A 24674-nucleotide genomic window follows, 5' to 3' on the forward strand; every position below is an offset into this window, starting at 1 on the left:
AGCTATGATGATGAGATGTCTGAAGAAGCTATGATGATGAGATGTCTGAAGAAGCTATGATGATGAGATGTCATGGAAAAGAGATGAGGACATCGCATTACATCATGGTTGTAAAGAATCGCAATTGTAATCTACAGCTAAGAAGGATGAGATATGAATCTGCAATGTTTTCAAAAGCATAGCGACAGTTGAGGCAGATAGTTACAATGAAGGCAAGGATTCTACAAACTATCAAAGGTCGAGGTAGTGATGCATTGTAGAGCCAAATGATGGTGAAGTAATGAGGTACGCAAGTAGATTACGTCGTTAACTCATTGCGCACTGTTTGTGAGCTAATCTTGTTGAACGAAAAGTCTACGAGCTTGCTGATATTGTTCAGGCTGAGCTCGCCTGTGATGCAAGACGTCAACCACTGCCGTGAAAAAGAAAACTTGGGTAACGTGCAGCCGTCATCGGCGAGGTAAGAACCGAAGAGATCGGATTCCGTGCTGACCTCCTTTGAAAGGAAAGCTGCACATGTCAGTTTCTCCACTCCCTCGAAAGCTGCTCCCTCCTTTCAAATCCAGAGATCCTTCTCCGAGCGCAAGCCAGGGCAGCTAGCAAGAGCAGACGCTCGCACCCCCCTCAAGGGCTTCCAGTCGCAGCTGCCCGAGGCTTCTGTGACTCAGTCAGCATCCAAAGTCAGCCAGAGAGGAGGAAGGAGTGAAGCCTGCCATGTGCGCTCCATAGGAGGTCTGGGGGGGTGGGGGGTGACGAGGTGGTGGCAGGAGGAGGAGGAGTTTTCCCGTGATGTCGGGTCGCTTGCTGAGATCCTGGAAGGGGAGGGTATCGCAGAGCACAGGTTGTACCCGATGATTCCTGAGAAATCAAGCTCTGTCATATCCTGCTGCCAGCGCTTCCGCTGCCGCTGCCGCTTCTTCCTTCCTCTCTTGTTTCCCTTCTCTCTTTTGTTCATCATGCTCGTCATCTCTTCTACATGTTCTCTCCTTCATGTCCTCTTCCTCCTCCTTTTCCCCTTCCCCCGCCTCTCCTTCCTTCCTTCGTCTTCGTCTCATACATTGTCGTAGGATCCCGACCGTGGGCAAACAGAGCATGTACTTGTCTGTCCAGGAGCTGCGGGAGCTCCGTGAGAAACGCTCCTCTATCTTCAAGGTAGGGCTGCGACCATCTGCCAAGTTTCGGCTCAACGGTTGACAGGGACCGTTGAGGGTTGTCAAGACTTCCAAGAGCGCGACCGCAAGCTTCCGACAGAGCATGGCGGCGAGAGAGAGTTTCCTTGTGCCCAGGTACTGCCAAACTCTTTCTACCTCCTCTTGCTCCTCCTCCTCTTGCTCCCCTCTGGTCCCTCGTTTTCCTCTTTCTTCTCCTCGTTGTGCCGCTTTCTTATCTTCCACTCCCTCCCCGCTTGTTTATGCCCCAAATTCTCCCTGGTGATGGCACTGCCTGCTCTTGGATTCTTCTTTGTCCTCCTACCCCATCCACCTCCTCCTCCACCACCACAACCACCACACCACCACCACTCATCCCCTGGAAAGGAACGCAGCAACTCCCAAGCGCCTCTCCTCCATGACCCCAGGGTCCGCCGACAAGCAAGCTCCTTTGTCAGCTGGAGCTGGAGCTGGAGTCAGATCTGTGGACCGCAGGACTCCGGCTGGGAAGGAGGAGGGGAGGAGCTTGTGCCATGCTCAGAGGTCCCTGAACTTTGCGCGCGCGGAGATGACTCCATCGAACTCGAGAGCTCGGAGCGTCGCAGGAGTGATCGGCTCTCTGCTCAAGGTCAGGGAGGAGAGAGGAGGGAGGAGGAGGGTTCTGAGAGGGATGCCAGGACAAAAGTGCGACTCCGTCCAGGAAGGTTGCATTGGATCTCAGCAAATGTGACTTCTCATTCTTCTACCTTCTCCTCCCTTCTTCTTTTACCTTCCTCCTACCCCCTTCCTCTCCTTCTCATTTTTGGATTGACAGGCGATGAGGAGACCGAACTTTCTTCTCCTGTCCCTCAGCTGCAGCTGGGAGAGAGCAAGGAGAAGGAGTCCTACCTGCCTGATGGTGGTGGTTTGCTGCTGCAAGAAGATCGCTCTGCGATGGAGACGGAGGGAGGTGGGAAGGAGGAAAGACAAGTCAAGGAGGAGATGGAGATGAAGCAACCAGACGAAAACGCAAAAGAGCAGAACGTGGATGTGCTCGGCACAGTACAAGTTGAGGCTCCAGGGACGGAGAGTTTCCATCTCTCAGCTCAGTCAGCTGCTGTGTTAGCTCTTTCCTCCTCCTCCTCCTCCTCCTCCTCCTTCTCCTCGTGCTCAGTCGCAGGTGACCAGCACAGCCTCTCTTGCAAAGAGCAGGCGGCAAGCAAGCAGCTGGTGTCGGAGGAGAGGCGAGGATCCAGGCCAAGAAGCAGGAAGAGCATCCTGCTCCAGGTCTTCTCCTCCCTCCTCCCTCCTCCCTCCTCCCTCCTCCCTCCTCCCTCCTCCCTCCTCCCTCCTCACTTTTCTCACCTCTTGACTTGCTCGCAGGAGTCTCGGCGCCGCTGCGGAGTGAAGTCACCCAAGAAGAGAGCGACGAGCCTGCAGCAGGTGGAGGATCCGAAGGGCAGCAGCGAGTTGACGCAAGTGGAGGAGGAGGACGAAGACTTCATCGATGGAGAGGTGGTGAGGAAGCAACGAACATGCACGCCCCCCCTCTCCTCCTTCCTTCCTTCCATCCCTCCATCCATCCCTCCTCTCCTTCCCTTCCTCCTCCTCCTCCCACCTCTCGCTCTCTCCTACTTCCTTCTCCTCCTCTCTCCTCTTCCTTTCCACTCAACAACTTCAGTCTCCTCCCTTCCCCTGTCCTAACAGTCTTCAAGTGCATTCGCCCCATGCACAGGACCTCCAGGAAGCCATTCCTCTCCTCGACCCCAGCTGAAGATCAGCAGCTGGTCAGAACGGTACCGTCTCCAATGCGGCTGAAGCATCTGCAGGGATCCCCCGAGATCGAGCTGGGAAAGGTCATCAATCAGGTGGGGCCAGAGCTGGGCAGCCCGGAGGTTCATGAGCGAGCTGAGAATCCGGTCTGCGGCCTCCCCCCCTCGGTGGCAGCTGGGGTGCGTGTGGAGCCCAGAAGGATCGCGAGCACGATCGTGCGTATGAGCGACCAAGTGCTGGCGCCCTCGTGCAAGCGTGCGAAGCCTCTGGTGGGGAAGAGGAGGGCGGGGTATGGGAGCTGACCTTGACGTACAAGGAATGAAGAGCCCTGGCATGAGGAGGAGGAGGAGGAGGAGGGGAGTATCATGAGGAGGAGGAAGAGGAGGAGCAAGCGACTGGTCAGCTTTACATGACATTTAGATTTAACGCAAATTGAAACGGCATTCATGAAATGGTACAAAGAGGAGCTGAGAAAACTGTCCTCCTTCTGGGAGGGCAGGGGTGCAGACTCCTGCTGGGGGGAGAAGGGTGTGGGCTGGAGGAGGAGGACGAGGAAGAGGAGGAAGAGGAAGGCTGTTCGCTGCTGGAGGAGGAGTCGACCTTCCTGCTGGAGGCGGAGAGGTTGAGGTGGAAGGGAAGGCGATGCGCCCGGCATCTCTCAGGTCCTGCTGTCCAGCCCCACGTGGCTCTAGAGCTGCAGAGCTGGCAGCAGCGGTTTCTAACGTCGATGAGACCTGCGTTGCGATGAGAAGGTGAAGAGGAGCGAGGGAGGCAGAGGAGGCAGGCGACTGGGACATGGAGGGCAAGGGTAGAGACGCTGAGAGACGGGGGGGCAAGGGAGGGAGAGGAAGGGAGGGAAGGAGGATGAGGAGACAGTTGCAGCTCAACACCTGCTGGGGAGTGTGCTCTGCAGAACTTGGCGACTCTGCTCTTCTCATCGCCATAGGAAGGAGTTTTCGTGCATCCCACGTGCTGGCACCTCCTGCGCATGACGTTGACATGCTCGAGCTGCTTGTGCAGGCAGCAGAACAGAGCTCGCTTCGTCCCGCTCACCCCAAAGTTTGCCTGCCTCAAGATCAGGAGTGGCAAAACGCGGTGGATGGGGAAGAAAACATGAAGGAGAAAAACAACTTCGAAAATGAGAGAATTGAAAGGTTTGAGCAGGAGGAAAGACAAAGCGGAGGAGGCGGAGACAGAGGCGTAGGAGGAGCAATAGGATGAGGAAGAGTAAAGGAGATTAAATTTCTCACCCTCTTGCCACATCCCTGGAATCGACACTTCTGGTAGGACCCGAGCACTTTGGCCTGCTGCTTGTCCTGCCCCGTCCTGTGCTTCCCACACATATACTTGTCGCCAAGAATGAAGGCAGCCTGCGAAACACATTAAGCAAGAATACCAAAGGATAGACAACGGGGAGGGAGAAATTGCAGGAGGAGGATGAGAATGATGATGAGGATGATGATGATGATGATGATGGTGATGATGATGATGATGAGGAGGAGGAGAGAACGAGGTTCTCAAAGGAAGGCAGAAGAGAAAAGGGAGGGAGGGAGTCAGAGGGAGGAAGCCCAACCCTGCGTGAACATCCTTCGATGTGTTGACACCTGTTGCAAGGAAATCAGATGGAGAAGTGCGGAGAGCTGAAAGGATGAGGAGAAAAATGATGCTGCTGCTGCTGCTGCTGCTGCTGCTGATAATGATGGTGGTGGTGGTGGTGGTGGTGATGATGATGATGATGAAAAAGATGGTGATGATGGTTATGATCATGATGGTGAAAGATCTGTTCGAGAAGGCGATGCTCAGTCATTCTGGTGGTAATGAATGAAACAGATAAAAGAAACAAACCGTCGGTTCTTCATGCAAAGATGCCCGTCGAGGCGATGGGAGCTACAGAACTTCATCTCCTTGTGCTCAGGGTTCCAGTAGGAGGGTTGCCTATGGCATCCTTCCAGGAAGGAGCAGCGCAGGTTGGACGATATCTCCGCCTCTGACCGCCGGTGCTTCATGCAATGCCGCTGCATCCTCCCGTTCTTGCCGAAGACCGCGAACCGCGAGCAGTCGCTGCACCTTCCTCTCAGCGGCAGCATGTCTCGAATGTTGTGCCTCCCTGAGCAACCTCGGCAAACCCGAATCGTCCAGCTGCTGTCCTTGGCTGCCCCTGGCTTCCCCTGCGACGCCTCTTCACTGGTGCAGATGTCACAGAGGACTTTCTTGTCCTCCACATCATTCTTGGAGGTGCTGACTCTGATCACCGACGGGAACTTGAAAGGCCTCGGTAAGTTTTTCAGCTCCAGGTTTCCTCGGAATCTTTGCAGAGTGTTGCTTTCAAAGCTCTTTCCTCCACGCAAGGGCATGAAGAGCTTGCCGTCCTCGACGAGCAATCTGCTCCGTCTGTCCAGAGCAAGATTGCACAGCACCTCAAACGAAGTCTGATAGCAGATCAGAAGACAGAGCAGGACAATGACTTGATCCATCCTGGCTCATGGCTCTTCAAACACTCTTGTTCCGACCATGGCAGCTATACTGAAGCTGCACAACTACGATCCATAGCGTGGTTGCGTCCTCAATGTAGGTGAAAGCAAGCGAGGTTCGTGGAAGCTCACACCAGCATGAGCATCAGGTGAGGCAAGCTCGTGATTGACTGCTACGATTCCTATCGCTCCGATGGCGTCAAGCCACCACTGTCATGCTTGTGTTGCATCTAAGCCAAAGATCGCGTCCTTCCGTTGACGTCCATGTCCTCTCCCTGATCCGTTCCCATCTGATCATCTCCTCCCTCCTCCCTCACCAGCATCGCGTCCTCTCCTACTCTCCTCTTCCGTTTCCTCCAATCTCTTTCCTTCCGGCCATGGCGGCCGCCTTGTAAAACATGCTGAAAATAAAAATACATTTTGAGTACACCCACCCCTGCTATACCACCCTACCTCCCCTTCACGCTAATACTACCCCTCACTCCGAGTCCCTCTATTCGATGAAACCGGCACAATCCAAACACTACACACGGAATCGAATGGAGCCCCTGACTCTCTCACCACCCCCCACAAACGTCTGCCCCACCCCCACAAAGTGCTTTTTACTAGAACTTGAGAGTCCTCCAGGCAGGCGGGCTCGCCACCGACCGCCGGGTTGAGCACCACGGGCGCGGCCGCGCGCCGCCGCGGCCCGCCCGGCCGGGGCCTCCGAGGCTCAGTTACAGTGCATCATGGCATGCCACAGCCTAGGCTAGCTCCATGATCGGACGAGTCATGAAAACTTCCGCCAGATCTAGAGTCATCTGAATGTGTCACATTTGAAGGCTTGGGCCGATAGAACTTCGTACTGCCGGGGTCGGAATGGCTGGCATGCGATCCATCAGTCACGAGCCGCATTGAGCAGTGGCAGGCGGCCGCGCCGGGCGCCGCGGCCCGGCCCCGGCCGGGCCACTCACCGCGGCCGCAGCGCCCGCAGTTCGGCTGTTCAATTCAATGACCGGCGTGACCAGCAGTATTTTTCGCGGCCCGGGAGCGGTTACTCCGATTGAGAGTCTGCCAACGGCAGCGGAGAGTCTGTTCAGTCTTTACTCATCCTCTTAGGCCGCCACCGGCTCACCGGCGGCGGGGGCCGCCAGGCCCGAGGCGGCGGGCGGGCCCGGCCGGACGTTGGTTCCGAGGCTGTGTGCTTCCCGGGTTGACTTGCTGTTCGAACCCTCAATGAGGGACGGAATGTCCAAGAGCGCGAAGGAGGCGACTGGGGGAATGATGGCAGAGACGACCGAAGGATGTTGTAGAACATGAAACAACACCTCATGCTGGATACGTCCTGTTAGAAGACCTTGTGGAGCCTCCCTCCCTCAGACAAGCTTCTCCAGTTGAAGGAGTAGGTGCAGTTTGTGGACGTTTGATCGTTGGGAGACAGTCGCAGTCATGAACATTGGTTGGGCGTTGTTTCCCTCTGACAGCGACAGGAGGAAGCATAGATTGCACAAGGAAGGGGAAGGGGCAGAGGGCCAAGTCGCGGCCCATCCTCAATCCAACCCTGCGATGGATTCTTCAGTCATGGCCGAAGAGCTGAGGAGCTGGCAGAGCCTCGTCTCCCTGTGGGACAGGTGTCTCTTGTCTTTCTCTGCTCGATCTCTGCTATTCTATCTTCACCGTGCTCCCTCCCTTCTCCTCTGTTGTTTCCCGTCCTGCTCCCTCCCTGTCGCCTGTTCACTGCATGGCTTCAATGCTGATCTTGCTCCCTTCTCGAAGCTCCATCTTCCTCTCTGCTCTTGTTTCTTACCTTGCTTCCACCGTGTCCAGGATGGAGGATCGGCGGTTGTTGATGCACGAGGCTCCGAGCACGTTCGAGATCTCAATGCCGACGAGGGAGGGATGGGTCTTGCGCAGACGAAAGACTGGGATTTTCAGGTGAAGAGACTTCAAAGATTTCTCTCGATGAGGGGGATGAAATTTGGGGAGCTGGAGAGTTGTACGAAGAGGAGGGAGAGGAAGAGGAAGAGGAAGAGGAAGAGGAAGAGGAAGAGGAAGAGGAAGAGGACGGGGAGGAGGAGGAGGAGGAGGTGGTGGTGGTGGAGATGATGATGAGTTTTCCATCATGGTTGAGTCGGTTGCTCAGGGAGTGGAGGAGGTACTGGGCAATCCTAAAGAGGGCGCATCTGTTCCTCTTTGAACGACCAGACAGCTCTCGTCCGTCCAACTGGGTAAGCTTTGTTGGAAGCAGCGTCGTGACATGCGCTGACCCTGCTGCTGCCTGCAGTATCTCCTCCGAAAGGCCACGGTCCGCGTCAAGCTTGCCGTTAGCAACTCACACAACAACGACCTCGGCATCTTCGCGCTCAAGATTACGCTTCCGCACCGGAGAAAGCTTGTCCTCGGGCTCAAGTCGGCGCAGGTCTTGATCGTTCTTGTCTCCTGTTCACCAACCTCCTTGATAGGACATGGAGGACTGGCGGGTTGACATAGCGGCGGCGATCGGGAGGGGCACGACGGATGCTCAGGCCTGTCACCCACTACGATGTGCTCCGACACTGGTGAAGCAGCGGGCGATGTACGGCATCCCAGATGTGTTCCGTGGCATCGTCTGGCAGAAGCTGTCCGGAGCAGACGCGATGAGACAGAGCCATCCGTCTCGGTGCGTAGGGTGAGGGTGGGGGGGGAGAAGGAGGGGTAGGTGGCATTGAATAAGGGAAGCCGAGGAGGAGGGGGGAGAGGAGGAAGTGTCGAGTGGGCCGGGAGGGCTGGAAGGGCCTGAAGGAGAGAAATGCTGACGTGGGAGTTGTCAGGTATGCGCAATACTGCAGGATGAGCGCAAGTGCAGATGGGAGAATAAAGCGCGACTTAGCAAGAACCATGCCTAGGAATGAGTTTTTCAGGTGTTACTCTGAACTCATTTACCTGTGGCACCTTTCCTTTCCTTCCGTTTCCTTGCATTGCCTTGTCATGCTTAATCTTTCCTTGTATCTTCTTTGCCTTCTCTGAATTGTACATCGCTTCCCTGAATCTCAAGATGCTTTTCAGCGAGCGAGGCCGAGGAGGTCAGGTGCTTCTCTTCAACGTCGCACACGCGTATGCAGCATATGATGACGAGGTCGGTGGCGTTTTGGAGGAGGAATGCGGTGACGAGGAGAGCAGGTGGGATACAGTCAAGGAATGAACTTCTTGTGTGCCATCCTACTGCTCCACATGCGTCAGGAGCATGCATTCTGGGTTCTGGTGCAGATGATGCGGCGGTGAGAAGAGCCTTGGTAGGGCTTCCGATGTGACCTGGTCGTCTCCAGGTACAGGCTTCGTGATTTGTACCTCTCTAGGAGCCCCCAGGTAGGTCTGTCAGCTAGTAACGATCATGAATCACCTCGCCTGCCAGCTGGCTGTGGAGCTCTTCAAGCTCGATCGCCTCATTCTGTCTTGCACGCCTTCGCTGCATCAGCACTTTGCGGTCTGTGTGCGGGCCAGAGACTAGCTGGGGATTGAAAGCTGAGCAGGAGCAAGGCTTTGACGTTACAACCTTCACGTCGGAGTGGCTCCTCACGCTGTTCGCCTACTCGTTCCCCCTCAACTTCACCTACCGGGTGTGGGATGTCTTCTTCATCAAGGGTTTCACCTACATCCTTCAGGTGTGCTGCTATCCGCAGTCGTCTTGCCATCTGACGTGAAGTCACTCAGGTCGCCATCGCCATCATCCGTCAGTTCGAAGGCGACCTGCTGGCCCTTTCGTTCGAAGAGATTGTCTTCCTCTTGCGCGACATCCCCTCAAGGCTTCACCGTGAGCCCAAACTAGCCGACGCGGTGAGTCTTCTCTTCCTTCTCCTCCTTCCTTGATGCTTGAGTAGATTCTCTCGAGCTCCCACCGAGTCATCTGGGACTTTGATGCGCTCGAACGCGCTGCTGCTGCGTACGATGAAAAGTGTCGTGCGAGGGATGAGCGCGAGCGCTCGATACTTGAAGCTGCAAGTCTGCACCATCGCTGGGCGGATGCGACTGGCGGAGAGCAGGGAGATGAAGATGTGGCCGCGGGGCCGCCAATACAAGAGTGCTCGTCGCGAGAGGATGAGAGGGTGGAGCAAGAGATGGTCTTGGATATGACTCAGGAGGTAGAGGTCGCAGCCATGGATTGCGGGAAGGATGGCATGGCAGCTGCAGGCGGGGGAGGGAGGAGGGCGGCAACCAGCGGCAGAGATCAGAGGGCAGGGCAAGGCGGAGGGCTGGAGGATCTTTCCACACTCAAGATCAACTTACTTGACGAGCGCAATGTATTGTGCGAGGGGCGGGAAGAGTCAGAACCTTAACGAGCATTCTCAAATTTAGTGAGGATAAGTGAGACAGGGTAACGAAGAGGGAGACCGATACAGCAGGTTGCCAACACTTCCATCATACTGAAGAAACATACTTAGAAAGCAGTTTGAACTATACCAAACACTTGCTCGCAGCTTCCATGGCGCCCTGGCGGCTTCCCCTACACTGGCGCGCAGCCATGATGCCTGGAATAACCGGTGCTCTAAACCCTAAACCCTGCAATGTTGGCCCAGGCTCGAGTCAGGCCCGAGTTGTGGACAAGAGGAGGGTGAGAAAAGTCAGTGCGTCCAGCAAAGGGGTACTTCCAAGTTGCCGTCCAGGTACGTCTGCTAGCGCGGATCCCAACGGCACCGTGTTCTGTCCTGTCGGCCACGACTGCCCTACGGCATCACCACTTCCAACACTGAGTTTCACTTACCTCATATACTTGTCTTGAATTGCTCCTATCTTCCATGCTGCCCTTACACTGATCGCACCAACGGACGGACCAGCGGCGGTTCCGGCGGCACAGTATGTCGTGCTTCCTTCAGGAATACTGTGTGATCCTGTTTCATCATTTCACACTGAGTCTCCTAGTCGCGGGGTTGCTTGTAGGTGTTGGGGAGCGGGTCACCCGTGCTAGATGACGCTGCTGCCCAAGGCATACGCCAAGGAGCGCAAGAGGCCTGACTGTGGGCGGCAAAGGATGCCGCGGAGTTTAGTCTGCTCTGGATGGTGCTGCATCGCGGCCACACCCCCGCCCGCAACGTGGTCGACGATTAAGGGAACGTGTCACACCCCGAGGCTTCAGAGGATGAACCTGAGCATAGCTCAACAAGAGCTTGCGTCGGAGTCTCTCTACAAAGAGGAAAGCAGAGAGTGACAGGAGGAGATCTATTTCTCTTTATTCTCATACAACAAACACAACAAGCCAACACACGCCAGCAACGTGGTCGATGTTTATGGCAACTATGTGACATGTCAGATCAGCATGCGATTGCGCACAATGAGGTAGGGAGGAGAGTGGCTGCTTGCTCGGATGCCAGGCTGACTGCAAGAAGTCAAGGAGGTCGATGAGGTTGGTTTGCGGGCAGGACGGTCATTGGATCTCAAAGACTTCTCCGATTGCTTTGCAGCTCAGCTCCCACTGCCAAGGAAGAGAGTTATCAACGTTAATTGCACGCTCTCAGTTGGAAACGAGATAAAAGATCGCATGCGCAAAACACTCGAACATATAAGGAGAATCCTTTCATTCTCGGTAGACAGGAGGCCATGATTGAATCAAGGCAGGGATGAAAGAGGCAGGCGGGGACTTGAGAGGTTGGCAAGAAAGTTTGAGGGGGAGGGAGGGGAGAGGAGAAGCAAGCATCAACAGCAAGGATACGAGGGGATTACAAGCATATTCTTCGAGTCCTCGTAGGTGAGAAGCTTCTCTGGTTTGAGCTTCTGAGGTTTTCCTGTCATCGACTTGGGTCCCCAGAGTTCTCCGGAGTTTGCGTCAGGCCCACACATGCACTGAGTTGCAGAGCAGAATCAGAGGAAAGGGAAGCAGCGGAAATGACCATCTGATGCTAAACCTGAATTATGCCCATCGATCCGTCTTCAGCAGATTGACTAAATGTCATCAGAAGGGACAGTATCGACTCCATCATTCCGCCGCTGTCCTTGGACGTCGTCACCTCGCAGGGGTTCAGAGGCCCTCAAGTTCCAGCAGGGCTCTGCACCTGTAGGTTGGTAGCTGCGAGCCCTGGATGGGCTACGAGGGCCTTGACCTGGCTCGGCGATCACGTACTGCAGGTTAGAAGAGTCGAACGGCTGTCACCTTGCTGTTTGCGGCCTGAAGTTTGTCGTGCATAGCGAATGTAAACACGCAGTTTGCCAACTTTGTCTGCAGTGACTGTCAGGAGCAGCAAGGCTGTGTTGGCATCGTTGGGACTGACCTGATGATACCTTCCCATCTTAGCCAACATTCCATTTCCACCGAGGTCTGTCGTCTTTTTTTCGAGGTACTGCAAGTCATTCGAAATGAGTGGTAGTGCCTTCAAACACGATCTGCGACCTCAGCCTTGAGCTTGGTGGGAGGAGCCTTCCGAGCTTCACTGCTATGGTTGACAACACGTGCTTCGCCTGCCAGGTTGCTTATCCCGCTGCTCAGATTCCACGACTCTAACCTGTGGCTGCTGCTTTCTTGGCGAGGAGCGGAAAAAGTTCTTTGGTCAAGAGGAAGTGAGAGAGGTGGTTGACAGTCATCTGATGCATCTGATCAGAGACATCTTGCTTCTCTGTCAAAGTACCTCTCGATCAAAACCGTCTTCTCCCTTCCCACTCTCCATCATCATGATCCCCGCGTTGTTGCAGAGGACGTCGATGCCTTCGGGATACCTCTCACGAATCTCAGCTGCAGCTTTCCTGACACTCTTAAACGCTTGAAGGTCACACTCCACCATGACGACCTCCGCCGAAGGCACTTCCTCCTTGATGCTCTTCCATGCTTTTTCTGCTCGCTCGCTCTGCCTGTTGAGCATGAGCACGGTAGCACCTTTCTGTGCACAGGCCTTTGCAGCAATGTATCCTGTTCCTGTGGTACAGCCAGTGATGGCGACAACCTTGCCGGACATGGAGGGAAGCTCCTTCATCATTTGGGGGAACCATTTCGGTTGTCTATTTGCTGGAGATGAATATGACAACCCCATCCTGCTACACATCTGTCAACTTACGTACGAGATATGCCAACTTAATCATCAAAAAGATCAGCTGTGTTTTCATCGTTGCAACAATCATTGATGAGGTCATCATCACAGTAATCGCATCATGCTGATATACAACAATCTTGACACATGCTCAGCATCTTTCTCCTTCCAACATCTCAATGTTGGTTGCACGTACCTCTTGAGCCTTCTCTATATTGAGCCTTGGTAGTCTACATCAGTCAATTTAAAACCACTTGTAGTAACAATCCTATCATCTGAATAGGGCAGCAACGATGAAATAGCAATGGTATAGATTTCATTCACCACAAGGTGGGGGCAGTAGATTGGTACAGGCATGGTCAGAATGGGCGATACGGGGAGAGGACTGGAGGAGGAGGAGGAGGAGAGAACAAGGTGAACACAGGAAGACATCAAGTCCTTGCTAGATAAGCTGCTTCCCAGCTTGTTTCGTTGACGACTTCTTCCAGCGGGTGAGCCAGTACCGGTTTCAGTGATACACGTCGAGCCGCACGTGCAGTTGGTAGTCGGGGGAGAGGTCGGAGAAGGAGAAGATGGAGATGGAGGGAGATGAAGAGGGGGGGGGAGAGATCCTCAGCGATGAAGACGTGGACGAGGACGACGAGCTCGATCTCGATTGGAAACTCGGTTTTGTAGAGAAGCCCAAGGTGGAAAAATCTCTCTCCATTGTTCATCTCTAACGACTGGATCAGTGTGCCAAGGCGCTAAGAGCTGAATTCTTCCCCTCTAAGGTAGGAGGACGACCAGCATGGCTGGATCCGAAGAATCTTCCTGCTGCTCACCAACTTCGCTGCGGCGCTGAAGGATCAGAGGGGAAATGTGACCGACTGCTCTCCTTCCTGCTACAGATCTATGCTCCTGTTCCTGACGGACCGGAACATGCTTTTCATCGCTCCATCTTCATCTTCTTCTGCCCCGAGTGCTGCGGTAAGGATGGAAGCATACGCGCTCTGCGTTGCCAGCTCCCTCGGGAGAATCAGTTCTACTCGTTCGACCCGCCTGAGTACCCAAACGACGACGAGGAGGAGCCGAGAGTGCAGGAGATGAGAGAAGCAGGAGACGTCGACTTGAACCAGGTCATCAGCGGGAAGGAAGAGGCGAACAAGACGTTCGCTTCCGGGCTCTACCGAGAAGCAGTCGAGGCGTACAGGTTGACCTTGAAGGCTGTGGAGGAGGAGGTGGTCGAGTATCTACCGAACTGTGTGAGAAAGGAGGTATCGAAGATTCGATCGAACATTGCAGAGGCAAGTGACAGGATGATCATTTCTCAGCTATGCTCCTGCTGTTCTCTTGCTGTTCTCCTGCTGTTCTCCTGCTGTTCTCCTGCTCTTCTGCTCGTGTCTTCAGTCTCTTTACATGATAATCATGTTCAGTGCTTCCTGAAACTCGCGGAATATGACGAGGCGATAGAGGAGAGTACCAAGGCGCTGGAAGCAGGAAAGAGGAGGAGGAGAAGGATAGTCGACAGAAAGTGACATGTCCTTCAGATCCTCTCAATGTGAAGGCTCTCTTTCGAAGATCCAAGGCTTCTTTGAGCTCGCTTCACGTGATGACGCGGTTGCTTCTCCTTGCACTCCTTGTCCTGCTCCAAACCTCTCCTCCTTATGTTCCTACTTGTGATTCCTCTCCTCCTCTATCCCTCCTTCATTTCGAACACTACCTCCACCACCACCACCACCACCACCACCACCACCACCACCACCACCACCACCACCACCACCAACAACAACAACAACAACAACAACAACAACAACAACAGCCGCAGCAGCAGCCGCAGCAGAGGCAGAGGCAGCAGAGGCAGCAGCAGCAACAACACCAACAACAGCAACAACATCAACAATAGCAGCAGCAGCAACAGTAGCAGAGGCAGCAGCAGCAGCAGCAGCAACAGCAAAAACATCAACAATAACAGCAGCAGCAACATTAGCAGAGGCGGCGGCGGCGGCGGCAGCAGCAGCAGCAGCAGCAATATTTCCTGCTCTAACACTTCCTCCTTTGCTTCCTCCTCTTCCTTTTCTACACCTTCGTTTCCTCCTCAGTTCGTACCGCGCTCTGTTTGCCTGATTGCGATGCAGACGGCGATTGGCGCTCTCCATGAAAGCAAGAAGGTCGAGACGCGGGTTGATAACCCGATTGAAATGACGAATGATGACTCAGGATCTCGACAATGCTCTTGATATCGATCAAGATTGTGAACCGGCTCGACATCTCCTGCGACAAGTAGTAGAAGATGCAGATTATGTTGAACGGGGAGCTGATGATGATGATGATGATGATGACGATGATGATGACGATGATGATTACGATGATAATAGTTGAAATTGTGGTAGGATTTGTGGTAGTGATGATGATTATTGTAGTTTGGTCCAAGATGTTACAACTGAAGTAATGCACCACAGGTGAAAGACAAGTCTGTCATGAGCATTCAGTTTCGAGAGCAAGAGATCGTGATCGAGGACGAGGAGGTCTGTCTGCCCACAAGTTTGTATGTCTTGACTGTCCGTGCTGCAGCTGTCGGATGATGAAATGGACGTGGAACATCTCAAAGAGCTCGAGCGGAAATACGAGGAGAAGGTGAGGGAGGAGCCGACATGCGCAATGTGACATGCTGGAAGGTCAAGGCCGGAGAGAACCCTACAGGAGAGGATGGGGAGCTTGATCAGGTGAGCTGCTGCGATGAGGAGGAGAGGAGCAGGAATGGAGGAAGGGAGGAGAGGTGGAGAGAGGAGGAGATGGGGAGGGGGAGGAAGGGAGGAGAGGGGGGGAAGGGAGGAGAAGGGGAGGATGGCCGAGGGGAGGAGGCGATGACCAGTGGGCTCTAGGTGGGGAAGGATGGGCAAGGGAAGATCGGTAAGAGACTTTGATGGGAGGGAGACGTCGGTGAGGATGGATGGTAGATCCTGCATTCTTCCGCTTCAAGCTGCGGGTCGATCACAACAAGGATCAGTGTATCAGGTGAGGAGGGAGGGGACTCGTCGTTTGCTCATCATCCTCAGGTATTGCTTCTCTCCTGACGTCAACCCCTTCTGGATCTCCAAAGATCGTCAGATCTCTTCCCAAGGTTTCTTGCCCCTTCCCCTGCTGCTCCTGCGCCTGCTGCTGCTGCACCGGCTCCTGCTTCTGCGTCACTTGACTTGTTCTTCTCTTCTCTCTGTTCCTCTGGCACTCTCATCAGCTGATTTCTTGTGGCTGCTTGACTGCAGAAGTTCCATGCTGTCCTAGTTGTGGAGCAAAGAGACATTTTGAGTTTCAGGTCCCCTTCCCCTCCTCTCCTCTCTTCCTCCATGTCGTTCCGTACCGTCTCCATCAATCCTCTTCCTCCCTCTAGCTCCAGACTTAAACTCTCCCTGCCTTGTGCTGGAGTTTCAGCTCACAGCAGGAGCAGATTATGCCGCAGCTGCTCTATTACTTGAAGTCGGACGGGAAGAAGAAGAAGAAGAGCGAAGAGTAAGCTCGTGCTGGGTGGGGGAGCCACTGACGTCATTCTTTCTCTCCTTCAGTTTCAAATTCGATTGGGGAGTCATCGCTATCTACAGCTGCTCAGGTTGGTCCCCATTTCTATCTCTGCCTCCTCCTCTTCGTCGTCGTCACTGTTCTCCTCTTCCTCGTCCATTTCTTCCATCTCCTGCTTGTCCTCGTCGTCCTCTAGATGCCCTGTGTCTTGATTCTTGTCCTTGTTCTTGTAAAACCCACAACCTTCTTCCTCGTCGACATCTCACATGGTGTATTGTGACAACTTCAACAGGATCGTGCCAAACGCTAGCAAGCTCCTCCTCCTCCTCCTCCTCCTACTTGGAGGAATTCGTCTGGTTTCAGCCTCAGCCATCATGAGGGGACATGAGCGAGTTGCCGCGGCTGTCCGCCTCAGAGCCGAGGGGGGAGGAGGTAAGCGACTCGTTGGCGTCCAGAGTCCTTTACATTCATCAGCTCCTGACGTCATGAAAATTTTCATCTCACCTGTCAGATGCCGAGAAAGCATCCCGCCCCTCCTCCTCCTCCACCTCCTCCTCTCTTCCTCCTTCCTGCGAGTGGAAGACATCAGATCGGAAGGAGACAGCAGCGGGGAAGGACCTGCTCCCTTCCTCCCACTGGGTAGAAACTCCCGCGGCTGCAGCCATCCTGAGCTTAACAACATGCGCGGTCACGCATCACCTCTGCGGCCTGACGACCATCCGATCGCTCCTGTCGGTTTCGACTTCTTCGCTTCCTTCGCTGCCTGAACGAGCCTGTCCCAACATCATCGTCATTGTCGTTGTAGTCTCCGTGATAATGAGTAGTGAGTGTGCTGAGGTGCTGGGGAGACGGTGTAGGGGGATGATGATGAGGAGGAGCAGGGGGAGCAAGCAATGTGGTGGTGTAGGAAGCAGGGAGGAGGAGGTGTACCTGTCGCTGGTAGTGGAGCCGCATCAGCTGCTCTACCTCCTCGTCCTCCAAGTCGATCTCGTCGTACATGTTTTCGTACGAAGTCTCTTCGTATTCAGATTCTCCTTCACCCCCCTGCCTTCTCGTCACTCTTCAACTTCCATGCGCATGACTCAGACCTCTTGTGCAGCCCACGCCTCGTTCTCTGCATCTTCCTCCTCCTTCTGCCGCTGCACCAGCGCCCACTGCCCCCAGCGAGTGAGTCTACATGCTCAGAGGCCCCGCCACCTCTCCTCACCTCCTCGTCGGAGATGGCGGGAACTGAAGGAGGACGAGGACGAGCAACTTCCACAGACCTGCAGGCAGAGAGTTTGCGGGAGGAGGGGAGGGAAAGACGAAAACCTATGGGTGGGATGGTCGTCGTACCCGCTGGCGGCACTTCGAGCTGTGTTACGAGCAGAGTCCCTGCTGCCTCTTGAGGAGAGAGGGTCCCGAGGAGAGCGATCCGAAGACGCTTGCAGCTTCATCATGTCCTGTAGAGCCTCTTGCAGCTTCAGCCGCATCTCCCGCTCCCTCTTCAGCTCTGCTTCCACGTCTTCTAGCCTCCTCCCTCGCTTCGAATCAGAGTTCGAGGCCTCGGTTGTGATCCCCACCTCCACCTCCTCCTCCTCCTCCTCAATACGACTCACTTCATCTCGCTCCTCCACTGCTCTTCGCTCCCCTTCAGCATCCTTCAATCTCACGTTCTCCTCTTCTAGCAAACGCAGGCGATCTTGAAGCGCGCTCTCCCTTGTCTTCAGCGCCTCATACGCGGCGTAAGAAACGTTGTCGCTGTCACTAGTGGGAACAAGTTCGATCTTCGCGTCATAGACCGTTTTGATCTGACGCAGCAGCTCTGCGAAGTTCTTGTCGATCGCGATGATGTCAGCAAACAGATCCTGTCAAGAAATGAGATGCGAGAGGGAGGTGAGCGATCAACCTTATAGATCTGAAAGCTGCTCGCCTCATCCTCCGCCATCCGGAGCTTCTCAGTGATGGCGACCTGCATCTTCAGCGCTTGGCTTCGAAACCCAAACTTGAGCTTGCTGCCAAGGACGTCGTCTGTTTCCACAGCCTGAAGGTTGATCGAGGAGCCATCGTAGGCCTTGAAAGACTTCCACGTGTCCTTGAACATGCTCCCCAGCCTGCTGGACTTCCTCTCGATCAGACGAGATCGATGCTGCTTCACTGGCTGCTCCTCCAAAGCTCCATCCTCCATCGTAGAGAAGTCAAATCGGCTGCGTGGGCCTGATGACTGCTGTGTGGATTCTAGAGGCGAGGGCGGCATGGCTGAGGGCTTCAGGCGATGCATGTTCGACGCTACTTCTCCTGCTGGGCTCCTGACGTCTTGAGATCCTGACCCCTTCTCCTCCAGATGCCCAGCGGTTCCGATTCTCGTCGTTTGCTCCTTCTGCTTGCGGATGAAAGCTGAGAGCGGGCGGGGAGGTTTGCCGTCCTTCTTCAAGACCGATGCAGATAAAGGGCGTCTCTGCATGGTATGTCCCGGGGCTTTGTCTCGCTTCCCACCTCCCTGCTCGAAGTTGGCATCGAACAGCATCAGTTTGGCCGGATAGGTCGCCCCTCGCTTTCCGTTCTGCATGGGGGAGAGAAAGTGGCTAGGGAGGGTGTTGCCCCTTGTATACATCGAGGAGGGTCGATCTCGCTTGTCTCCCTTGTCGACTTCAACCCACGTCACTGCCTTGGGTAGGTCTGTTGTCACGGGCCTCATCCCTTTTTCACTCGCGTGCCTCCGCTTCGCTCAATAGTCCCCTTCTCTCATGCGGCGAACTGTTGAACCATGTTCCACCTGCGCCCCCAGCTCCTCCCTCTACAATCTTCCTGTTCTCCTTCACTCAAGCTCTCGTCGCGCTCTTCCTCTTCCTTCGCTCTCCCTTGTCCCCTTCTTGCCTCGTCCTTCCCGACCATTTTTTAACCGCTACCTAAAAACTCAAAAAGTTGAAAACCGCCGCGCGGGCATCACCGAGCCAAAACAGCTAGTACTGGCCGGGCCCGCCCCGGCGGGGTGCGCGGCCAGGGCGGCCTGGGTAGAAAATTTCACCACTGTGAGAACTTGAAGTTGGCACTAGTGTCGCAGCCGCCGCCGGCCGGGTGAAGCCTCCTACAGGGCGCGGCAGACGGTGATCCGACTCGTGGTGAGGTGTCCACTCTTCAGTGGCCCTGCGCAGCAACGATTTTCCTAAGAGCGAGTACTACTACCCTCCCACACGCCTTCTCAAAGCCTTGAAATAGGGTACACCCACATGGCATGAAATGAAGGGACCCCTCAGGCCCTTCGTAAAAAAAAAATGAAAGTTGCCAATTTTTCCTACCAGCGCCCGGCCGGAAAAGCAACTTGCTTGGCAACGCTATGGCCCGGCCGGCTAGTATGCACTTGAACGCATCCGGTCCAGGATCTTTCAAGTTTCGTCACCGTGCGGCTTGTCCTTCGCTGCCATCATCGCGCCGTGCCACGGTGTGGCCCACGACTACTTGAAGTCACTAAATGCCCCGCCGGGCCCTCCGGAGTCCCGACCGTGGCATGACACTGATATCGGACTGGCCCTGAGGCTGAGGGCCCACCCGAGCGTTTGACCGCTCAAAAGTTCCACACCACTGCTGACTGCGGCGGCAGGGAGGCCAGCCCATGGCAGGGTCAGGGCAAGAGCAACGCAGGGGGTCGGGGTATGGAGCACTGAGTGAGCGCAGGGGATCGGGGTATGGAGTCTCGGAGCAAAGGTCGAGCGTTCCTGCTCTGTTCCAGTCGATGGAGACTTCAAAGGACCATGTTCCCCCTCGCAGAGGCGTCGCTATCGTTCTTCCTTCTGCTGCATTCGCTTCGGCAGAGCAGTCTGAGGAATACCTTCAAAACGGGGCAGTATGCTGTAACTTCGGCCCAGGAGTTGCAGCAGTCATGCAGGACAGCAAGGAGTGGACGGATCAGAAGTGGGTGCTGCTGAAGATACAGAGGGAGATACAGCAGCAGCGGCAGAAGAAACTCTCGAATGCCGGGCAGGAGGATTTTGAAGGTAATAGAGACGAGGGAGGGGTTGGAGAGCATAGGCGAGAAAGAAAGGAAGAAAGCCAGGAACATGCAGACGATCAGTCAAGGGCACGTTACCTTCGCGACATGGTAAGTGTAGCCTAGACACTCTTGGGTTTGGACATTTTCTACAGGAGCGGCTTCAACGGCAGTACAACGAGTCATGGAAGAAGTTCAAGGATTGCCCGCAGGTGTCTCTTCACACGTTTACCCCCTCCCCTGATCTCGTGTCAAGTCGGCGACGATGATTTCTCAGCTCAGAGAGATGAAGGTCGATGACAGCTTGAGGACGGGTAGGCTTGTCAACCGTGGTCCTTCCCTGAAGCTGCCGAGCAGCCAAGCTGATGCGCATGGCGGATCACAACATGAAGCAGTTGAAGAGAGAGGAGGTCCAGCGCCTTGAGGTCTTTGGGGTGATGGCACATGTCAAGACCAACCAGGTCCCCCGTCCTCCGCTCTTTCCTCGGTACCTGACCTGGGCTGCAGGTCCACACGGGAGTCCAGGAGCCGCTGGAAAGGTTGTCAGGCAAGGGGCTCATGAAGCTCAGACAGAAGGAGCACAAACATCTCACAGGTCGAGTCGGGGGGGGGTGCTGGTTGGAGAAGAGGGAGATGGCCGGGGGAAGGGGAGGGGTTGACATGTGTTGGAGAGTGAGGGTTGGGAGAAGGGGAAGAGGGCCGGGTGGAAGGGGGGGAGGGGAAGTGGGGGAGGGGTTGGAGGGGTTGATGTGTTGTTGACTCGGGATGATAAAGTATGAGAGTGAGATGGTTTCAGACATGGGACATATTCGACGCTGCACGGACCCAGACTTATACCTGAGGGCGAAGGAGCAGGAGACTGTAGAGTTCGAGCGGAAAAAGCATAAGAATTAGTCACGATCATATGAGAGCCTCACACTCTTGCAGCACATGGTCCTTGTGCTAGAAGCTCCTGATTTTCTCTCCATTGCTTCCAGCCACACCCCTCTCTCCCTGTCATTTCGTTCCGTTTGTCTCCAGCAGCATCTCCATCCTCATATCTGCTTGGATTCTTCCTTCCCCCTCCTCCTCCTCCTTGTCCGCCGCATGTCTTGCTAGATTTCTTTCCTGTCCCCAACCCGATCTCAATTTTTTTTATTACTGGTGCACCGGATAGTCGCAACCCCCCGCCCCCCCCTCCTAGGGGTTCGCGATGGCGTGAAGGGATGTCAGCTCCAGCGGAGCCTCCTGGTGAGAGAGGGCGGCGAGACTTGGGCGATCTCATCTCCCAGCTGGTCATCGAGACGTACAAGACTCTGCCCAAGAGCGGCAAGCCCAACGCTGGCGAGTGGACCATCTTGGCGGGGATCGTGGCTACTCGAGTGAAGTGTAAAGCATCGCACGAGGATCATGCCCCATCCCCTCATTCCTCACTCGATCCCTCTGAGCTCGAATTTCGCCTCCTCTCCCTCGCCACGGGAAACAAATGCCTGGGAGCGTCGAAGCTGAGGGGAGACGGGAGAGTCCTGAACGACTCGCATGCAGAGGTTCTAGCTCGCAGAGCCTTCATGAGCTTTCTCTACTCTCAAGTAGAGCTCTTCCTCGAGGACGACCGCCATCTCTGTCTGCTCGACAGAAGCTCCAAGCTCGATCAGGGAGCGGCCAGCAGGCTCAGGCTCAAGCATGCATGCCAGCTTCACTTGTACGTCAGCCAGGCTCCCTGCGGTGACGCCTCAAACTTTGAGATCGGAGAGGCGAACCTGTGCGTGAGCTGCCGGCTAGACCGTTGAGTCAGCTCGTTGAGCCTGCTGATGCAGGGAGGGAGGAGGCGGAGAGGCCCCGGCAAAGAGGATCAAGATCAGCACAGACGAGCACAGGTTTCTCTCTGCCCCGCGCCCTTCACCTCTCAACTAGTTGTTCACAGAGCTGTGGAGATCTCCGACAACGTCAACCGGACAGGCGCCAAGACGATCGGCAACGAGGCAGCAGGGAGAGGGGAGTCGCTTCTCAGCATCAAGCCAGGCAGGGGCGACAGGACGCAGAGCCTGTCATGCTCGGACAAGGCGAGAGAGCGACGAGGTCACTTGCTCTCGTGCTAATCTGCCAGTTCAGATCGCGCGCTGGAATGTGCTTGGACTCCAAGGAGCGCTTCTTGCGCAGTTGATGGACCCCGTCTACCTCAGGTGAGCCAGGGGGTTCAGGCTTGAGGGCCTTCCAGCGGAGCTGACTTGCTTCAGAACGGTGATAGTGTCAGAAGCAACCTACAGCAAAGCTGCTCTGTCAAGAGCCCTCCATGATCGCCTTGTAACCATCCAAGATCAGATATCACCGCCGTAACGCTCGATTGCATGCGTTTCACCTGCGACGTTTGTCCAACATGAATGGTGCAGGTTCATCTTGAACGAGCCGTCACTTCTGAGCAGCCGGATATCATTTCCAAGCTCGAGGGAGAGCGTGGAGAAGGCTGTGCTTGTACCCGCTGCTCTTGGAGCGAACTAGGGTTGAGTGCCGTGCAGGAGGCCGTCGGCACTCAGAAGAGGCTTCAGTGCAACCCTGCGGGGTCGTCAGGTAGGAGAGCAGCTGAAGGGCGAGGCCTTGTTTGAGGTTTCTCCTCTCAGTGAACTGGACGGCGGGCAAGAAGAGCCGATGGCTCTCATGCGAGGAAGCAGCGCGGGGGGGTGAGTGTTGCTAGAGCCCTTCTCGTCTGATGGCTCCCAGCGTCTTCACAGGACGGCGAGAGCGAAGCTACCATCGGCGGTACAGGCTTCCGGCTCGGTCAGATCGCAACCTCTTCATCATCTCAAGCTCTTCATCTTCTTACTTGAGTCAGGCACCACCAAGAAGTCTCTCGGCACCGACGCCTCCACCTCGCGCATCAGCAAACTTAACCTCCTTCGACGGCACTGCCAGGTGCTTGAGCTAAACAAGAGTCGCGAAGTTCCCTGCAAGGGGTCAGCTGGGAGGTACATCAGCCTGAAGCGCTCTTGTGAAGAGTACACCAAGAATCGTGCCGTCTTGTTCGGGGCCGCATCTCCGTTTCATGCCTGGCCCGTGAACGATGAGGCCCTGGAAGATTTTACTGCTTGACATGTCCCAAACACAAACAAGCAGGAGAACAATTTCAAAATTTCTTATAACAATTCAAAACCAGAAAATCCCACGACTGATCGCTGTGGCAGTGGGACTGCTAGGCGACAGAAAGCGAGGGAAGGAGATCCTATTCATGCTCATCTTCTCCAGTATCTACACTCTCATGGACACCCTCTCTTACTCCCGTCCACCACGATCGGTCGATTCATGGCGTCGACTTGATGGGTAGTGCTGTGTCAACGTCAGGGGAGGGGGAGAGGAGCAGTGCTGTGCTGTACCTTGCTGTCTTGGAGTCGTCTGTCCTTTTGCCGTCAGTAGCGTCCTCCTTTTCTTCTTGAGCATCTTCCATCTTCTCGTCTTCCTTGCTCTCCTCCTTGTCGTCCTCTTGTTTCTCTTCGTTCTCTGCCTCCTCCTTCGGTTGGCAAGTTAGACTCTCAGAGCCTTCAGCTATGCAGCAAACCTTGCTGGCTCTTCTTCCTCTGCGGCTCTTGGAAGCAGAAGAAGCTTTTTCCTCGCTCTTCGGCGTTTCTGTGGGAGAAACTCAGGCAGGCGAGGAGTAAGGGTTGTGAACCACCTTTGGCTTTAGCAGCAGCGCCTCTCTTCTTCGGACTCTCTTGCTCTTTCTTTTCCTCTATTTCTTCTTTCTCTTGGGCTTTTCCGTTCTGTCGATTTCCTTGTTGTCAATTCCAAAAGTCTTTCGCGGTTCATCCAATCCTCACCGACTGGGGCTTCGTCTTCTTGGACGGACTTGCTTCCGCATTCTCTTTCTGCCATAGCGCCAGAAGTCTTTGAGCCAACACCATGGCACTTCCCTTGCCGCTCTTTTCCTTCTTCACAGCATAGGAGGAGAGAACTTCTGTGGGAACGTATCGGGACAAAGCGTTCTCGACCGTGACGTCTTCTTGACTGCAAGGCATATTGTAAGAAACGATGAGGTAAACGAAAGGATGGAAGAGAATCAAGGTGACGGACTGAGAAAGAAAGAGGATGGAAATGTATGGAGACATGGAAGAGCTGGCGAGAGAATGAAACCACTAGGTAGGAGCACATACCCCATCACAGTCTTGATCCTATCGACAAGTTGAGCTGCGTTGTCCTTGTCGGCGCCCTCAAACTTGTCTCTGATTGTCTGCTCGTTTCCAGCGAAGAGATCCTTTAGGCCCGCCTCGATGTGGGGCTGCAGCTCAACCGTCCTCTCCCTCTTGCGCGTGCTACGACGTGTAGGCGTAGACATGACGAACCTGTAAAGATCTATCACCTCATGGCAAAATTGTTTGACCACTGCACATGCAACGTCCCGATGATAATTTCAGTTGATTCAAGCCTGTCCGTCAATCATTGTCGACGTCTTGACTATCTTGCTCACCACTGATGCAACCTGATCCTAATCTACATCCTCTTCACACTAGCGTATCCGCATGATACTCTCTGGTCCCTGTCCTGTTCGTTGGACTTTTCGTATTGGAATCTTTCAAGATTTCAATTATATTCCTGAATCCTAACTAAGTTCTCCTTGTCTTGTTTCTTGTGGACCAGCGCCTGTAGTTCTGTTCATCAACCCTGCCTGCTCATAATGCTTCCCTTTCGACTTGAAATTTTGCCCACGATGACTCCTTCGTCATGTCGCCTTATCATCACCATCTTTGTCTTTCATAATCGCTCTGTTGGTCTTGCTCGCTCTTCTCCTTCTCTTCCTTCCCTCACTTCTTGTTTCCCTCGTCCTTCTTCTCCGCTGCATGGCCTCGCGAAATTACAACTAAATATATATTCTACAAGGGGTAATAAAGAGGGTAAACCAGTATAC

The 24674-nt window shown here is 54.7% G+C and overlaps 9 protein-coding genes across 9 annotated transcripts; 5 read left to right on the top strand and 4 right to left on the bottom strand.

Annotated features, from left to right (window-relative positions):
• Positions 1–395: 395 nt before the first annotated feature.
• GUITHDRAFT_109832 (hypothetical protein) lies at positions 396–3222 on the top strand (the record flags this gene model as incomplete). Its single annotated transcript, XM_005831307.1, has 13 exons — positions 396–460; positions 506–716; positions 768–841; positions 1068–1152; positions 1198–1286; positions 1536–1776; positions 1826–1874; positions 1963–2248; positions 2321–2414; positions 2511–2645; positions 2843–2914; positions 2957–3046; positions 3097–3222. 13 exons carry the CDS (start codon positions 396–398, stop codon positions 3220–3222), a joined length of 1617 nt encoding a protein of 538 aa, XP_005831364.1.
• A 122-nt stretch (positions 3223–3344) lies between these two features.
• On the bottom strand, positions 3345–5194 carry GUITHDRAFT_87510 (hypothetical protein; the record flags this gene model as incomplete). Its single annotated transcript, XM_005831308.1, has 4 exons — positions 4746–5194; positions 4474–4504; positions 4151–4270; positions 3345–3965 (listed from the first exon to the last, which is right to left on the bottom strand). Exons 1-4 carry the CDS (start codon positions 4985–4987, stop codon positions 3345–3347), a joined length of 1014 nt encoding a protein of 337 aa, XP_005831365.1. The 5' UTR covers positions 4988–5194.
• A 2624-nt stretch (positions 5195–7818) lies between these two features.
• Positions 7819–9199, top strand: GUITHDRAFT_72355 (hypothetical protein; the record flags this gene model as incomplete). The annotated part of the gene is made up of 7 exons (XM_005831309.1): positions 7819–8012; positions 8164–8253; positions 8399–8468; positions 8513–8593; positions 8703–8816; positions 8863–8994; positions 9044–9199. The coding sequence occupies 7 exons, from the start codon at positions 7819–7821 to the stop codon at positions 9197–9199; spliced, it is 837 nt and encodes a 278-aa protein (XP_005831366.1).
• Positions 9200–11020: 1821 nt separating this feature from the next.
• GUITHDRAFT_72306 (hypothetical protein) lies at positions 11021–12345 on the bottom strand (the record flags this gene model as incomplete). The annotated part of the gene is made up of 8 exons (XM_005831310.1): positions 11021–11167; positions 11230–11331; positions 11377–11424; positions 11475–11540; positions 11593–11661; positions 11712–11779; positions 11824–11902; positions 11947–12345. The coding sequence occupies 8 exons, from the start codon at positions 12343–12345 to the stop codon at positions 11021–11023; spliced, it is 978 nt and encodes a 325-aa protein (XP_005831367.1).
• A 755-nt stretch (positions 12346–13100) lies between these two features.
• Positions 13101–13373, top strand: GUITHDRAFT_61285 (hypothetical protein; the record flags this gene model as incomplete). The annotated part of the gene is made up of 1 exon (XM_005831311.1): positions 13101–13373. A coding segment is annotated over one exon (273 nt), but the record flags the coding sequence as incomplete, so codon positions are not given.
• A 2826-nt stretch (positions 13374–16199) lies between these two features.
• On the bottom strand, positions 16200–18511 carry GUITHDRAFT_109837 (hypothetical protein; the record flags this gene model as incomplete). Its single annotated transcript, XM_005831312.1, has 9 exons — positions 16200–16293; positions 16339–16403; positions 16453–16489; positions 16534–16607; positions 16765–16878; positions 16923–16988; positions 17042–17099; positions 17146–17681; positions 17723–18511. 9 exons carry the CDS (start codon positions 18509–18511, stop codon positions 16200–16202), a joined length of 1833 nt encoding a protein of 610 aa, XP_005831369.1.
• Positions 18512–19546: 1035 nt separating this feature from the next.
• GUITHDRAFT_109838 (hypothetical protein) lies at positions 19547–20695 on the top strand (the record flags this gene model as incomplete). The annotated part of the gene is made up of 6 exons (XM_005831313.1): positions 19547–19912; positions 19957–20013; positions 20058–20115; positions 20159–20262; positions 20309–20396; positions 20598–20695. 6 exons carry the CDS (start codon positions 19547–19549, stop codon positions 20693–20695), a joined length of 771 nt encoding a protein of 256 aa, XP_005831370.1.
• Positions 20696–21006: 311 nt separating this feature from the next.
• On the top strand, positions 21007–21570 carry GUITHDRAFT_72300 (hypothetical protein; the record flags this gene model as incomplete). The annotated part of the gene is made up of 1 exon (XM_005831314.1): positions 21007–21570. One exon carries the CDS (start codon positions 21007–21009, stop codon positions 21568–21570), a length of 564 nt encoding a protein of 187 aa, XP_005831371.1.
• Positions 21571–23574: 2004 nt separating this feature from the next.
• On the bottom strand, positions 23575–24104 carry GUITHDRAFT_139919 (hypothetical protein; the record flags this gene model as incomplete). Its single annotated transcript, XM_005831315.1, has 2 exons — positions 23575–23776; positions 23923–24104. The coding sequence occupies 2 exons, from the start codon at positions 24102–24104 to the stop codon at positions 23575–23577; spliced, it is 384 nt and encodes a 127-aa protein (XP_005831372.1).
• Between the last annotated feature and the right edge of the window lie 570 nt (positions 24105–24674).

This window comes from Guillardia theta, assembly GCF_000315625.1.
Source record: "Guillardia theta CCMP2712 unplaced genomic scaffold GUITHscaffold_41, whole genome shotgun sequence".
Lineage (NCBI taxonomy): Eukaryota > Cryptophyceae > Pyrenomonadales > Geminigeraceae > Guillardia > Guillardia theta.